The sequence below is a fragment of the Diadema antillarum genome, unplaced genomic scaffold (genome assembly GCF_040938485.1).
Source record: "Diadema antillarum isolate AM-2024a unplaced genomic scaffold, OU_Dant_1.0 scf00000092, whole genome shotgun sequence".
NCBI lineage: Eukaryota > Metazoa > Echinodermata > Echinoidea > Diadematoida > Diadematidae > Diadema > Diadema antillarum.
Window position 1 is genome coordinate 319928 of NW_027270981.1, and position 17481 is coordinate 337408.

A 17481-nucleotide genomic window follows, 5' to 3' on the forward strand; every position below is an offset into this window, starting at 1 on the left:
AATTTGTCAAGTTAGAGCAATTTCTTTCCCCATCTATTCTCCCCCTTTTCTTTTGTCCGATGGTACAAATGGGGCAATGTGCAGTGCATGAAAACGACCACCAGCGTAATAATGGATAATACATCATTCAAAGTGAGATACCCCATCGTGAACAGGGTGGGCGCAAGCAACGAGTCGTGCACTTTTGTTCTCCCCCACAAAACCACATGAAATCTCAAGCGCGGAATGAGTTTTCACACCGATCAAGGGAAGTATCGATTTCGCTGTTGTTATCATTCATGTACAGCGATACTCGTGTTTCCCGACGGCAAAGGAAGCATCTGCGCCACATATACCACCACCATTACTATCACCACTGACATCAGCTGGAGCTCACACGGGAGAAAACCAACAAGTAACATTAGCTCTACATTCATTTCGTGTGTCTTGCGGTAATGCACTTGATTTGATGTGATGTGAATACACGGGGGCTTAAAAACACTGTATTTAGCCGCTTGTCTAAGTACGGTCTCTTCAGATTATAAAGACTACTATATCTTTCGCTTCAAATAAAAAGATCCGACAATAACGATGAGTACGTTTACCCTATTAACACAAAATATTCGATACTGTATATCGACGACACCTGTAAGAATAGGGGATTATACCTAATACCGCTCAGGAAAATAGTTCAGGATTTTCATGATGCTTGTAAGGACTTGGTGAAAGGAGCGAGTGTTACAAGTTCAACTTAAAAGGTGGCAAACATTCGTATAAGTATGTAATCAAAGTTCATTTCTGTTTAAGCATGATCAAAGTTTTTGATAACGTTATCTTCATCCTTAACATAGTAATGTTAGATTTGTATGCTTGTCGTGATATTGCAAGCCTGAGTACTCCTACACATTGCTTTGTTGAATATAACCAGAACAATCTTTTAAAATAAAGATATTTATAGTTATATATTTTCACCTTGTAACAGCCATTCGACAAGCTACCGTGTAAAGAAATACATTTGAGTATTCATCCAAGTGGCGCCTGCAAAATGCAAACATAGCTCCTCTTTCACAGTATAACACAGTTTGACAGAGTTTGAGAGTATTCCTTTTTGTAAATCTATCAGAGGGTGGTTACAGATAATACAATTGATCATCTGACAGCAAAAAAATAATTTATGCTGTTGCCTTCATTAAATCTGTTGTCGCCAGACTGTCTGCTTTCGAAATTCTTCAGTCTCTTCACGACTCGACACACTTATCGTATGAGTCTATCCATGACTATCCCCCATTAGGGTATTAAAACAGAAGTGGTACAGAGGTTTAAATAGATAAGTAGATAGATAATCGATAGATAGATAGATGGATAGATAGATAGATAGATAGATAGATAGAAAAATAGATAGATAGATAGATAGATAGATAAATAGAAAAATAGATAGATAGATAGATAGATGGATAGAAAGATAGATAGATAGAAAAATAGATAGATAGATAGATAGATAGATAGATAAATAGATAGATGGATAGATAGATAGATAGATAGATAGATGAATGGATAGATAGATAGATAATTAGATAGATAGATAAATGCATAAATAGATGAATGAAATAATAAATAAATAGACAGATAACAACATAAACACAAACATTCTAAGAGAGGTATCGCATGAACGCTGTGAGAGGAAACCTAACTCCCAATATGAATAAAAAAATGTAAACTATAGACAAGAGCGGAGAACATACTACCGACATGAGCCCGAAACGAAACAGCTAGAGTCAATGGTATCGATGTCATTACTACGCAGCATAGTAGTATTTGCGACATCATTTTATTCTTATTTTTTTTTATGGATCCCTTTTTTAACGACTGGCAGTTAATATCATGATCACTTCCGGCACGGCAGAGGGCAGATTACTGGCGGGACGGAATAGGAGCCCAACTGAGAACATCCTCTCCATATACATTGTAACATGGTTCTCCCAAACGAAATAAACAAACTCTCAACTCCACCGCTGGGAAACGAGTAACCTTATTCATTTCACCGACTTGTAGGATGGAATTTTGAAAGCTTAGACGAGTCTTTGGTCCCACGTGTACATATTCGTGTACATATACTCTTAATTATTGTTCACTACAGAGATTCCCTTTCCTATTTGTATTACTGAGTACTCAGACAGCAAACTAATTACCAGAGGAAGAAAGAAAAAGTAAGTAATAAAGATACAGAATAGCAAGACACGAGCTGGACGTTATTATACTGGCTTTCCCCAGAAAAAAAAAAAACCATATTCCATTAAATTTCCAATTACGCGTAACATAATTTGGTTTGCTGTTAGTTTGTTCGAGAACAAAGACAGATAGTCCAATCAAACAAAATTTGGTTTGCTATTAGTTTCTTCGAGAACAAAGGCAGACAAGATACTAATACCATGTGTATACTTGGAAAGAATAACTGTCAAGGTTCAGTATTATGTAAATTTATCTCATCCCTTGTAGCTTGCTTACAGATTTCAAAAAGGCAGAGAAGTTCGAAGTTATTTTGCAGTCGATTGGCTGGATTTGCTCTCTTTGTTCTAAAAGCGAATTAAGGAAAAAGAGTGTTGCACAAAACAACCGCAGTCAGCAATAGATCGCTGAAATATGGAATATCGGACTGATGCATTCGGAAGAGATTCCGGTGGTGGCGTTAATGTGTGACTGTAATCAGATCACGTATCGAGCGTGGGGAGGTATCTGCAAGGTATGAAGAGGCTGGATGGAAAAAAGAGGAGAAAAAGAGGGGGGGGGGGCGAACCTGTCCTCATGAGATGAAACGCCTGTCGCCTACCGAACTGTTTTCTCGGTACATGGGCTTCGCGCACTGTTTCACGTCTTTTTTTTTTCCACGGCTAACAAAAAATAAAAAAAGGAGCTAAACAAAACGATATCCCCTCTTAACACAGGTCCCTACATTCTCCGGGGAACCACTGACATTTTGCAAAGAGATTCGGATTTTCGTTCGCCTTCACCAGTGTAATGATGCCACGAATAGCCCTGCAGCAGTCGTTCTCACAACAGAAAAAACGAATTGCTCGCGCGTCAGGCAGAAACGACTTCTAAGGTTGCGATATATTGCCATTTCGAGGAAATTATTCCGCTGAACATCGGATATGCGTCCCTGCATTCCCTGCGAGCAAGCACGCGCGGCAGCATGGTTGTTGGTATATCCATGTAGGACCGCGCAGATCCACAATATAATTTCCATCACGATTCGGCTTTGAGCGTTTCGTAACACTTTGATTCCTCCATTCCTTCAATACATATGATGCTTGTGACAAACAAGAGAGGTGGCACCTCCCTGGACAAACTAAGCAGTGATTGGTGTGTGTGTGTGTGTGTGTGTGTGTGTGTGTGTGTGTGTGTGTGTGTGTGTGTGTGTGTGTGTGGGTGTGGGTGTGTGTGTGTGTGCGCGTGTATGTGTGTGTGTTATCTTTTGCTTCCTCTCTATAGTATCATCATCTTTAGCGGTTCGCTCCCGTAACCCATAGCAACGGCTATGACTCTGCCACAGTGGAGGCAGGATATCCAGCATAGGGAGTGGGTATGAATTAAGAGAGCGGAAGTCAGGCATACTCCAAAATTCAAAATAAAAAGGAATTCCCGCTTGTGTTTTTCGCCAACATTTGAAGATTTTTGAGGGTGCGATAGAGGAGAATAATGGTGGAGTCTTATAAAGCGCTAATTCTACCTAAAAAGATACTCATGGCGCTGTATATGGAAACAGAAAATGAATAGAATACAATGTGATCCCTTACTTCGTAGTATCATAGAAAATTGAACATCAGAACAAACGAACTTACGCATTACTGTCAATATAGATTAAAGAGGTAGGTTTTAAGGTTCAGTTTGAAAACATCAAACAAAGTGCTTGCCGTAAAGATATGGGAAGGTTATTCCAAAGCGTTGGGCCAATACAAAGGCATGGTCCCCAAAATATGTTTATTCCGAGGCATCTGTATAGTTTGTGAGTTAGATGAGCGGAGATTTCGTGACGGTTTGGTGAAAATGAAGGGTATTTTGAAGATAAGCAGATAAGATAATCATTTGATATCGATTTAATTCTTATTTTTCATACTGTCAAGGCTTTGGAGGAAAGTTAGTTGCACATAAACAGTCTTCCCCGAAGTGGTTCTCTATGAGGACACGAAGCGTTGACATTTGAATCGACCTTTAATTGAAGTCGATATGGTAACTGATTGTAGTTTTAAGAATTAGCTGGGCAGAAGGACAGGGTAACGTTAATCCCCGCACGTCATCCCCCCCCCCCCCACACACACACGTTACACAGAGTTTAATAACCTGTTACTCAATGGTTTAGCTTTCCTTTCAGTCTTTTTAACATTTACGCGATATTCATACCTACTTTCAGGTTTATTACGTGACTTCGTTTGCACGATTCTTGTACTCTAGTACACTCCAAACATATCAAGACCATTTTAGAAATCAGTCCATTCGGAATTATTCCAATTTCTTTTGAGCTGATTAAAAACTTGAATAAACGAAAGGTCAAAGGACGATTGTTAGTAGGGCCTATAACCATTTTTCGGTTGTTAAAGGTCATAATCTTCTTTTATTTGAACGAGCAACAGCTTGTTTTTGTCGAGGACGTTACCATTTATTCAGGAAATTTTGCCACCGCCGTTTGTTGTCTAACAAAGCAAGAGTCAGTCGTTCAATAAATCATTCATTGAATGACAATGGCACATACACACACACACACACACACACACACACACACACACACACATACTCACAGTGAGTCAATTGGGAAAACGTGTAAAAAGGCCTGATATAATACGACCATTTCCCACTCAGCTCCAGTTACTTCTTCATGCAATTGCTTCTTCGACAATACTGTGCAGTTGATTTTGTTATTTTACGACTGTTCTCCAGTAACCCACAAAATACACGGAGCTCGATAAAACAAATTTTGTTTTTAAAAAAAATCGAGTGGATTAACAAAATGAGAATCTCATGACAGAAAGGGAGAGAGCCATTTTCGAAGATGGTGATACGTGCAGTGCACTCCTGTTGTAACGAAGTTTTCATGACCGGCGGTTTCCTTTCATTATACAGTGCATTTTCGTTATAACGAAGCCCTCGAGAAAGGCGGTTTTCTTACGTTATATCGAAATCTCGTCATAGCCAAACAATAAAGCACGTGGATAGTTGATAATCTTTTGACCTGAATTTTTACGTCATCCCGAGTCGTAACGAGCATTTCGTTATTACCGTGTTCGTTATACCGGGAGTGCATGCACTGTATTGAAATTTCATTATAGCCGAAGAGTAAAGTACGTAAATTTATATAGATGATAATCTTTTGACCTGAATATTTACTTCATTGTAACGAGCATTTCGTGATAACCGTTTTCGTTACACCGGGAGTGCACTGTATCGAAATTTCGTTATAGCCGAAGAGTAAAGTACGCAAATATATATAGATGATAATCTTTAGACCTGAATATTTACTTCATTGTAACGAGCATTTCGTTCTAACCGTGTTCGTTATAACGGGAATGCACTGTACTGAATGCATTCCGTTATTCAATAATTATGATACGTAATACGTACAAGTTTGACAGGAATGACCAGCAATGACAAAGTGATGAGCTATTCGGAGCGTTTAACAGGTGCTGGTCTGTATAATTGACTTCCATTAACTTTCATATCAAACATGGTTAAGATATCAGAGTGTTGATTTCGTCAATCTTCCATCATTCATTCTCAAGTTTCTCTACACTCTCTATGTTTAGAACAACAAAATAGAATGCCCGCAAGGAGTGATATTTCGATATGAATATGAACGCGGGTAAGAGCAAGGGAACGTAGGCGCTGGAATAAAGAGAAAGCATGAAAAAAAAAGGAGAAAGAAGAGATGCGAGGATAAAAAAGGAAAAAATCTACGATGCGGCGGAGTTGGCAGAGTGTTATTCGGGATTGCTAGATGCACCAGATAAGTTACGCGAGCTTATTACGCTCGTCGGAGAGATATCGCCACGTCCCGATTGAACTCCCCCCCCCCCACCCACCCCCCCCCCCCCCCCGCCCCATGTATCGCTAGCCTCATAATGGAGGACACATTTCAGGAGATACGTAATATAGGCTGCGAATATTTGGAGCGGTAAATTCGCGGGGAAAACGATTGATGGATTTCTTGCTAAGTGTTTAGACGATCCTTGAGCAAGAAAATACCAGTAAAGAAAAAAAAATAAAGAAGGAAAAGAAGCCCGCCATTTCTTTCTCTAAACTAGGATCTTGCATCACGTTTGTTAATGCTTACGGACTCGTGTTACAAACAGAACAATTCACACCGTGTTACGTCTAGTAATGGAATACCTTCATGCGATACAGTAAAACCAATGAAACAAACACATACGTCAATCATCTCATTTCAGTTGCGTTACACTAAACAGTCGGAAAAAGGAGAAATGTTCCACAGAGTACGATTAAAAAAAACCAACAAACCAAAAACATAAGTACTCTTGCCTCGGCGCTAATTCAATCCGAACGCAGTCTTCCATAGAATTCCAATCAAAAGGAGAATGTTGAGCAATGAAAAGAGGTTTGTACATGCTTCTTTCTTACACCCTTTGTCTGAGAGTACCCTATGACTAGACTGTATGACTTATAAAAACATACATCCGTGTGTAAATAATAACCTATTGCAGATGAGATGTTCATAGTTTTCGCATCGATCTGATATATACAACATGACATGAAAGTATCAACTCAGACGGGTTGAGAGAAGAATATCAAATTCATTTCAATTTCATTCTTGAGAGCCATTATCATTCAAGAGTGGTTTTTTTTTTCATCACTAATTGAGGAAACAGGTGTGAGAAAAGACAACGTTCTGTGAAAGGAAAGTGTTCTCTATAGCCAACCATGTGCCCTAAGAAGAGTGAAGTTCATCTTTGAATAAACGATTGATATAAAGTGTCTGGTAAAATAAAATATTCCAGACGACTATAAGACGGTAGTTTCGAGACTGTCTGTCCTTGCAAATAATAATACTGTCTATTGAGAACAAACTGCATCTAAACTGAAATTGAATCGAAACGGGGGAAGTGGGTAAAAATTGCTTAATACTCGATATCTCTTACCGGGGAGAAGGTGAAAAAAAAAATTAGCACATCCACAGCACATAATTGTCTATTTGTTTTGTTTTCTTGGTTTCTCTTCACAGTTTTGTTTCCTATTGATAAAAGGACGCAAGCCTCCCCAACCTAATGTCTTACACAACACCACAAAATGCCTGATATCACTGAAAGATCCTTTTTTTTAATGCTCACTTAAATAAGGCAGGGACCTCCATGCATAAGGGAAGATAAAGCTGTAGATTTAGAGACGCATTTTCACAAAATCTTCGTATTTACCCGACTTAAAAAATACCACGGTGGCAATCAATAGTGTTATTTTCCGCCTCCCACACACATCCTGTCCATTAAAAGGGAATGTTTGTCAAAAAATACCTTAATGTAAAAAAAAAATGTGGTCGTCTTGGCAACAAAAGAAGAAGCAACAAACAAAAATATAGATACACGTAGACCTAATGACGTTCCCTTCCCTTTAAGTATTGAAACATTCAAGTTCCAGCCTGTATAGAAATGTCATGCAATGACAGGTACAGGATACACCAGGGTTTTTTCCTTCAAATTGTGACACCACAACTGAGTCTTCATTGTAAAGAGCGAGAAGATGTGTGTTAGGAGACAATTTCTTGGTCGCCTAGTAACTCCTTGGTCGAAGACAGTCTTTAAATACCATGGTGTTTCGATCGTATCATTTCTATTGACTGTCATATATAAAGATTTCCCTGTCGTTGAATTAAAGCTCTTTCAAAACCAACACTACCGCCCCATCCCTCCCCTCCCCCACTCGTATGCCACGTGAGACTTTTACATGCACTTCTCCCAGACTGAGATTCTTTCAAAATGTCGCGCCCTATATCGGTCTTGACCTCTAATACCAACAGTGTTTACCTTTTCTACAACTTTTATCGTCTTTATCGTTTTCTTTAGGGCCTGTACTTTTCCGTTCGTCATCTGGCCTTCGTCATATCCATTTTTTTTTACTCAAACAATAAAAGCACTATTCTTAATCTATTAGCTGAAACTAAATCGAATGATTTTTGTAGCGCATCTGTATGTAGTGTGACGATGTAATGTAATCATGAATTTGACGGTAGATTACTGTGTATGACGCAATTAATTTCTGAGATTTTACTTGCTCGATTTTTTACAACGTCATCTATAGATACAACGCGTTTTCTTTTCATTTGCAGTTCATTGAGTAACAACATAATCATTTTTGTGATGCATAGTGTGTGTGTGAGTGTGTGTGTGTGTGTGTGTGTTGTGTGTGTGGTGTGTGCGTTTTCACGCTTGAAAGTAACTCAGGAAATGAAAACTATTTTAGTGGTATTTGTTTTGTCGTATGCTTATTATCTTATATAGCGTTTGATAATGACCTTACAATTGCATCTGCAAACAACAATTGCTCACTTGCTGAGAAGTTTCCAGCTCTGCCGCTGCCGCTGCTGGCTAGCCGTAGGACTACTATTGTCCAAGCGAATCACCTAAAATAAACGTCTAACTACATAGTTTCCATGTCGTAAAATCCCTCTTCTTACAGTTCGCCCCCTCCTCCATGTATGATCGTCAATTCTATCTCTTATATTACTTGGCAGTGCTGAGCTATTTCCGTTCCCGAAATTCCTTTTCCCCGCTTCTTTCCTTTCTTCCACTCCACCGGTGGGCATCTCGCAAGAGATTGACGCTGAGGGTGGTTAAGGTTGGCGTGAACGCAGCCAGGCGAGAGAGCGATTCGCAGAAAAATTGCCCAAAAGTCTGAGGAGGCATTAAAGATCTCCTTTTCATGGTGTCCTCCATGCTCGATGTGACGGGCATCTTCCAGATATACAACAATGATGTGAAGAAGTTGACGCATTTAAAACTTAGATGTACTAGGATGCACCATTGTAAAGGTGTGCAGTCGACAATAAAAGATTGGAAATACTCGCAGCTCACTAGCAGACTAGCAAAATCTGTTCATATTTATTTTGGCGCAAAGACGGTCAATAGAATGTCACGTTTCTCCACGTCTCCGTGACAAACACACATTATCTCTTTCTTCGTCAGTGCATTAGTTGTGACGCCAACCGAGCAGTCAACAGACATGAAGTCAAATGCAGAGATAGATAAAGCACTCTGATGTGCACATACAGTTACATCATTTTTTTTTCCACCGATGTATCTTTTTAATGACTGGCGCACTAAGGCAACACGTCACTGACTGATTTTTGTTAGTTCGGTCGACTGTTTTTTGATGCAGTATTTTCGTACGAGGGATAAAATCCTCCTTTTGCCATAATCCATTCACATAGAGCAGTGTGAAACGAAGGCAATCTCGGATGTCAACCCATCCAACAAATTGAAGTAAAATATGAGAGAAATCCTCAGGATGTTAGTACGACGAAACGCATAATATTAATGAAAGACAGTCCATGAATAAAATCATCCCGATTCTCCTCTGCGCTCTTCGCCTCTCTAAAATCGCTCGGGGACGGCGCGCCGTTCTTTGAGAGCTAAAAACTGAGTGGGATTGGCAGTCCCAGACGAAATGTACTCTGTTCTTGTATCTTTTTTCTATCCCCCGTAGAGACACAGAATTCCTCTTGATTCCTGCCACACTCTTACGGTGCCTTCGCTTGACTTCACTTTCTTCATCTTCTCCCTCTGAATTGTATAGGAAGCCATTTCTTCTGCTCGAATCACCCGCCAAAGGTCAATGGATACGTTCGTACCTGAATTTCGACGCGGAGACTCTCACCCTTGCTAAACGGCGACGTGCGATGCATTTTTAAATGCTCTTTGTTTTCCAAGATTGATAATGCCTGTTATGTACATTTCCCTCCGTTTTTCATTTTCTTGCATAATCACGGAAGTATCCCGCAGACAAGATGCGCGATATGACTTTCAACGGCTTTGTCATGATTCTGATTCTTCTTCTACTTCTTCGTCTTCTTCTCCGTCTTCTTGCTTTACCAGGGATGATTTAAATAATCATTCAGAACTATTCTATCAATAATCATATCGATGCACCTGATGCATGTATAGGACCAAATCATGAATGCATACTATATGATAAATCTATATCATATGCATATAGATAGGTCTTCTTACGCATCGATGTTGCCATGGTAACAATGCATCGATTAATCAACACTATTGCCATTCTGTTCTCAACCTTCCACTATAGATTCCCTCACACTACCAACCTCAAGATCTCATGTAACAATAACCTCATCATCATTATCAAAAGTCATGTCAACAAGTACAAATAATGAAAGATGTTGCCTGTTGCAATGCCAGTTACTTTTTACGATGAGATGCCACGTCGACAGCAGGTCTGCTAAGCAACGATCACGTAGTTGCGGAAGGAGCAGTGCATGGATTTAACGTTAGTGCGAGGGAATGGGCTATACGAGGAAGCGCGTTAAAGAGGCGCCATTGACAGCGCATGCAGGTGTAATGTCAACGCCAAAAATAGCAGCGCATGCACTCGAGTTATCTTTGACTGACACCATGACTGGTAAGTGGAAAAGGAGCAGGATATTGGCTGGGATGGGAAGCTTTCTCTTTTTTCCCCGCGTTTCCCATGGCAGCAGCTCTTCAGACACCTTTATATGCTTCGACAGACAGGTCGTTACACCACTTGACATTATTCTGTGGAAATGGTTGACCTCGTGCCGCCATTTTGAGCAGTCCGTCATGATAATGCGAAGACGTCAGTCACTCTGGCTGACGTGCTTGTTGAGTGACACACACGAATAATTTGTAGTGCGTATATCAGTTTGTCATTATTCAATTTGATGTACTTGCCCTTTCCATCATCTTAAAAACATGATTTACGTCATTGCCTAGCTTTTAGTGTAATACTTTCTTTTTCATTCAAAGCTAATTCAAGAAATTGATACTCTTTCTCTGTCTGTCTGTCTGTCTGTCTCGATATATATGATATACACACCTGTTTACACGAATTTATACGTTCTTATACACATTTATACACACACACACACACACACACACACACACACACACACACACACACAAACATGTGTTTGTATGAATATATAAATGTATTTCGGACGGTTACACGACATTTGTTCCTGCGACAATTGCTCCTATGAAATATCTGCACGCCGAGCCAAACATATAATTCTACCACCAAACGTAACCCTAACCCTAATCCTGTAATTCTCACATCAAACTAAACCTAAAATCCCTATCACAACCCTAACCCTACGTCCTTGAAGAAAAATACCGAAGCAATTGTCACGGGAGCAAAATGTCGTGTCTCCATTTCGGACACAATCCTGAAGAAGACGCGTGGCGTGTTGAAACTTGCTGCAGCCATTTAAAGTTGTTGGAAGCTAATAATACATTACAATCTTTTTCTTACATCTTTTATGTATATGAAACAACATGATACACAGATAAAGAGAGAGAGAGAGAGAAAGAGTGATTCTTAGATTTTAGATTGGACAAAAAACTACTGCAATATTCTGAAAAGAAAAGAGAACGACGCTTTCATTTGGTGAAAATGGCAACGACACTCTCTTTTTTATTTTGTAACGTGGTATAAAGACATCTTCTGCGAACACATCTCCCTCACGCCTTTTTCTGTCTCTTACGCATTTACACGCACCGACGTAGTGTCAGCAAATTATTATTACAAGAACGTGCGACAAACAGCATCTGGGAGGGAAACTGTCACGTTCCAATCACGTGTTTGAAATCAAAGAGAGTAAAAACAAAACAAAACCGAAAGCTGGGACACGCAATGATTGAATTAATTTCCCTCGCCAGGGAACAACGGAGAAAATGAACCCTACAAGCCATTGCTAAATTCGCGTGAATGGGGTGAAATAATATTGTCTTACATCTGTAGATGCACAAAAATATTGAAATTCAATCAGACAGGGGAAGATGGGAGGACCACATTACAGCTGTAAGATTCGTGAGTCGATTAAAATTTGATTCGCTTAAAGGGTACCACAAAATTCACGGAACACTAACATCTGACATGTAGGCAGTTTTTTCTTTTTTTTCTGGGTAAGAGTTCGTGATGTCAAAGGGTCGTTAATAAAAGAAAAATGTCCGTTAATTCCAAAGGTTGGTTATTCTGCGGTTCGTTAATCCAAAAATGAAATAAGGTCGTTCGTCTGAAAACGAAGCAAGGTTCATAATGTTCTCCGAACGTTCATGAGTAGGGCCTTCGCACCTCCCTTGCATTTTCGGATTCACAAATCTTATTTCCTTCGGAAAAAAAACGCCATACATTTTCTGATGAACAAATACTTTGTATTTTCTGATTAACGAACGTCTTAGGTGTATGGAATTAAATTTTGTGTGCGAGATTCGGAATTACGAACCTTATTTCATTTTTGGATAAACGAACCTTTGGGATAACGAACATCATCACTTTTAAGTGGTCATGTGGAATTCATTGTTTTTCTTTTAATCCATTATTTCATTTGGTCTATTCAATAAGCCAGTTCGGAGTTAGCTCATGGGCACATTGGTCCGAATGACCTTTCTTTTTTCTCAGTCGGTTAAGGGGCTCTTCACTCGTTTTCAGAGCGACATAATGCATAAGCTTTACGCAACGATTTATGGTATTTGTCAATCCTGCTTAAACAAAGAATGAACTCGTATAGACCAGATGGCCAGAATGATCCGTCAATTAACACTTGGGAAAGCATCCATTTCATTATCTTACATTGAATGTAAGAACAACCTCTTTCTATCGATATTGCCAAATACCACTTTTGCTGTCAGGTGGATGTGCTGGCAAGCAGCATTTATAAGGATTACATGAATAATCATTATACATAATAAGACATCACAGACGCTTATCCCAGTGACTTTAAAAACCAACGTGCCTGTTGGTCCGAATGACCTTTTTCCTGCTCATGCGCAGAGTGGAACTCCGAACTGGCTTATTGTGCACAAGGGTGTCTCATCCTAGATTTCTCCACCCCCTATACTTCCAAATGTGGAATGTTAGAAGAAAATGACCGTGATACGCAATACACAGTGTACACTCACACCGTAATACATAACAAAACACATACCACACTGACACACAAGCGGACCAAGAATCACACCTGTTACTAGTGTGTGTTTTGCCAGAGGACCAAAAGACACACTGCACAGTGTATACTAACCGAGATGGAATGTTCTGACAGGTGGTGGTTAATGCTGGCTGGCGAGAGAAGCGGCTGGGCCAGGTCCAAGCTTTCCCGCCGCTCCCGGCACCGCTCCGCCTCATACTGCCTCAGCTCCCGGTCGTTACGGATACACTTCTCCAGCGGGATTCCGAACACCAGTGGAAATGAGGTTGCCTCTGTTGAACGAAGAACAAAAAATTGAATATTCAAACAATCGTTACAATACTAAATACGGTAACAAAGGACCTCAATAGCATTGCTCTTATGACTAACATGTATATGTTGTTGTTGATGTCAGTATTAAAAAAAAAAAATGAATGTTCTACCCGCTGTATAGGTGTGATTGTCTGTACCTATGTCCGTCTGTATGAACGTGAACATAATCTGGAATACACACAAGCATACACACTTTTTTGTATCATCTACTAGTATGGCACGTTTGTGTGTGAGAGAGTGTGTATGCATGCATGTGCACGAATTCATGTATTTGTGCAATGATGAATGATTATGGGTAGTCTCTTTATCATCAATATTACGCCACTGCCTATATACCTCAAAGGCCCGGTCCAATTCAACTGGCCGATGGACACAAAACGTATGCAGAAAGGACACAGCGGACGAGCAAAATTTCGGGGATGGCTCCATCCGCTTTCATCCGCTCCAGAAATTGACAAAATTGGCGATAATTGACGAAAACAGAACGGAAAAAGAACAGACGTGGGTAGTATGTAGCGGTGATGTTAACAGATGTTCATCGGAAGCCTAGCGGATGAAAGCGGATGGAAGTGGATGACAGCTCCGAAGGGGTTACCGGAGATAATTGCGAAACGGACGTATAGCGGAAAGAGCGGATGCAGAGCGGATGAAGCGGATGCATCACGTACGCCTAACGGAAACAAACACTTTGTCCGTTCTGAATACTTTATATACGAGATGCATACGCTTACATCCTTTCTATTTCCGTGCTTTTAACGATGTATAGACGTTCCATGTACCATATCTTTCCTCCCTCTTTCCGTTTTGAGCTGCAGCGGATGTGAGTTGTGAGGATGCCCAGAGGATGCAGAGAGGATACAGCGGACGTTTAAGAGATGATAACGGACATACAACGTTTGTGGCTCGTATGTTGCGGATTTACATCGTATACACGGCGGAAAGTTCATCAGTTCTAAAGTTTTAAGCAGCTTAAAACTTTTTGCGCGGAAAAAATCACAGTGGACGGATGCTCGATGGATAGAGCGTATGAAACACGTATGCGATGAGTACACAGCGGATGCGTAGCGTTTTCCAACGGATGGTAAGATTTGTTTTACGCTTTACATCCTCTTTGCATCCGTAAGTGCAGTGGGACCGGGCCTTTACGTTGTAAGACAATTCTTTCCCTTTTCATCCTGCACAACTCTTTCTCGATACACTTCTGCAGGTCTCTGGTTCCGTTGTATTTACTTGTCTCTTCTGCTGTCTTGATATTACGTCATCACTTTGGTCTCATATTTTCCACTTGTCATTTCAGTCTTGTCTCTCTAGTGGGCTTACAAATCTATTTCTGTGCTGATTTTCTTCTTCAGAGGGGCCTACGTTATTACAAGCGTTGTCTTTTCAGTGGGCACTATATGGGCCTACCACAGTGTTTCGTGTTTTACATTTTTTTTTCTTTAATGATTTATTATAATGTTTCTCTTTTGTTGTATCATGCCATGTTAAACTCACAATGCATTGTCTATACCCTTTGTCAATTTTTGTTAAAAAAACTGAGAGAAGTGCATTTTAGTATGTTTTGTATGTCGACGAATGTTAATTATTATTGAATTGGCTTTAAAAAGAAAATGCCCTCGGGAGTTTATTGCTCGAAGGTCAGGCGACCATTAGCATGATTTCCCCATTCTCGTATGTGGTCAAGCTACAAATGAATCACCATGCTCATTATTGTGTATTAACGCGTATGCTTGTGTGCGTGACTGGAGTATCCTGTGTTCTAACACATGACTATAGTTCATGGATTTTTTTTGGTGGATAGGCAAGTATCAGCTCAAAGATTAGGAAAGATCAAAAGGGCATTGCGAAGGGTAAACATACTTTTTGGCAACCAGCGAGTACTGGCCTTTTAAAAGGAGCTGCAACATCCATGCACAGAGCGGAGAAATCATAATCCATATAGTTCGCAAACAAAGTAATAACGCCTATGCATTTTTTTTTTTGGGGGGGGGGGTTTCTTTTCACATAGGACCTATTTTCAGTCTGAAGGTGAGACACTCATTGTCATTAGATAAGTTTCGGACGAAAAACATATATAACTATACATGTATATATAAATCATTGTTATTTTTCACACACATACATAGATATATAGGGTATATACACAAACTGTATTATCAATATTATTGTTATTATTATTATCATTATCATCATTATTATTATTATATGTCATCATTATCATTATTATTATCATCATTATCATTATCATTATCATTATTATTATCTGTAGGTGTGTATGTGTGTGTGTGTGTGTGTGTGTGTGTTTGTTTGTTTGTTTGTGTGTGTATTGGAACTTTTCTCACTCAGGAAGGTCGTTATGTAAATTTGTCTGGAGAAAGGTTTTTGTTATACATTGTTACCTGCCTCCGACTATAGAATACACAGGTCGGCAGCCCCATTGTGAAGAGACTATGTGCGTGGACGCCTAAATCACCATATACCATTACCCGAGGATTACAGCAGATTGGGGGTCTGATAATGACATTTCAAGTATATCCTAACGGTGTACTTGGATACCCCTGGTCGTCATCGATCGGTACATCAACCTATTTCGCACAAATAATGGGTAAACATAGCAAAAAATGAATAAAAGGAAAAAAGAATCGTCTGTCAGTGTCTTTCATCATAAATGCATTTATATGCCAGTCTTTTTATAAATCATATTATTTGTATCTTTTTTGTTATTCTTATAGTTCATTTTTTCTTTTCTGGCAATACCCTCGGCAAGCCAGGGGAGTTTTCCGACCATCGCAATCGATCAATTCTCGGTTCTGACTTTTATGCTGTTATTAGTGCGTCGTAGCGGGTTTCCCGTGTCATTTGTCACGGAGAAGCTACTCATAGTATCATGGGCATGTTGACTATCAGTCTGGTAGTGTATACACTCCCAAGTTTTGACCTCCCCATTTCCTGCATGCCCGCTTAAATTATGCTAATAAATACAGTAACGGAATCCGACGCGGAATCTTAGTCGAAGCCCTATTCACGACAACAACAACTCACCAAAACAACAACGATAACAACAAACAAACTCAAACCACCAGGCAAATACATAAGAAAAGACCCCCCTCCTCTCATAACAGATACAAACACAAATCGAAGAGATCACCAAACTGATGGAATTGAGACTGCAGAATGCAGATTTGGAGGTATCCAATTTCATTATTTGACCTTCTCGTGCATGAAAAGAGAAGCTACGTCGACAACAAAAACGAGGAAGAAAGGTATACGTAGATGTATGAATACACACGCACACCAAATTATTATTTTTTTTTTTGGTTTAAGTATCTGTATTGCAGTTTACTATAATTCAAGGAGTCGTGATCGGTAATAGAATGATACAGCTCACTCGGATTTATCAGAGAAAGTGTTCTATACAGGTATGGACCTCAAAAGTGACTTCAAATCTACTGAAGATTTATGTTCCTTGCGTGTAACTGACATTTCTTGTCGCCTGATGGTAAATTCCATAGCCATATACACAGCCCATCTTACAGAGTATGGCCGAAAGGATGTACACTGAAATAAGCAGCATTGTCTTGAAACACATGTATTTTACCATAACGGCTACACTAAGGGTGTCTCCGTATTTGTGTGTCGGAAAAGGGAAAGAGAGGATGATTAATTTCCATCACATTCTGTTATCTCCTATACTTTTTTTTAAATGTATGAATGTGTAATCTCAATTCTCCATGATCATAGAGTGCTATTTAGTCAAATAGTTAGTACTGATGAATTCGTTCTACGTCCTTTATGAATAACCATAATTCCGTGTCTTCTGATTGTATGACATGAGTGATGAAACACAATAATAATTTCAAACAAAAACAATAAAGTAACTTCTCTCTGACTGTGTGATGTGGTGCGGTAATGCAATTTCAGGCTTCCTCTATCATTATTTTGATTATAGGTTTTGATTTTAAAAATCGTATTCATGCACAATTTCAGATTTTCATACGATGATTAAGTAA

General features: G+C 39.5%; 1 protein-coding gene across 1 annotated transcript in view; it reads right to left on the reverse strand.

The window, feature by feature from the left end:
• The window catches only part of LOC139718295 (uncharacterized), a 132661-nt gene that overhangs the window by 28319 nt on the left and 86861 nt on the right, over nt 1-17481 (reverse strand). The window contains exon 4 of the mRNA XM_071629779.1: nt 13253-13431. Within this exon, the coding sequence (XP_071485880.1) occupies nt 13253-13431 (179 nt within the window). The remainder of the gene's footprint in view (nt 1-13252; nt 13432-17481) is intronic.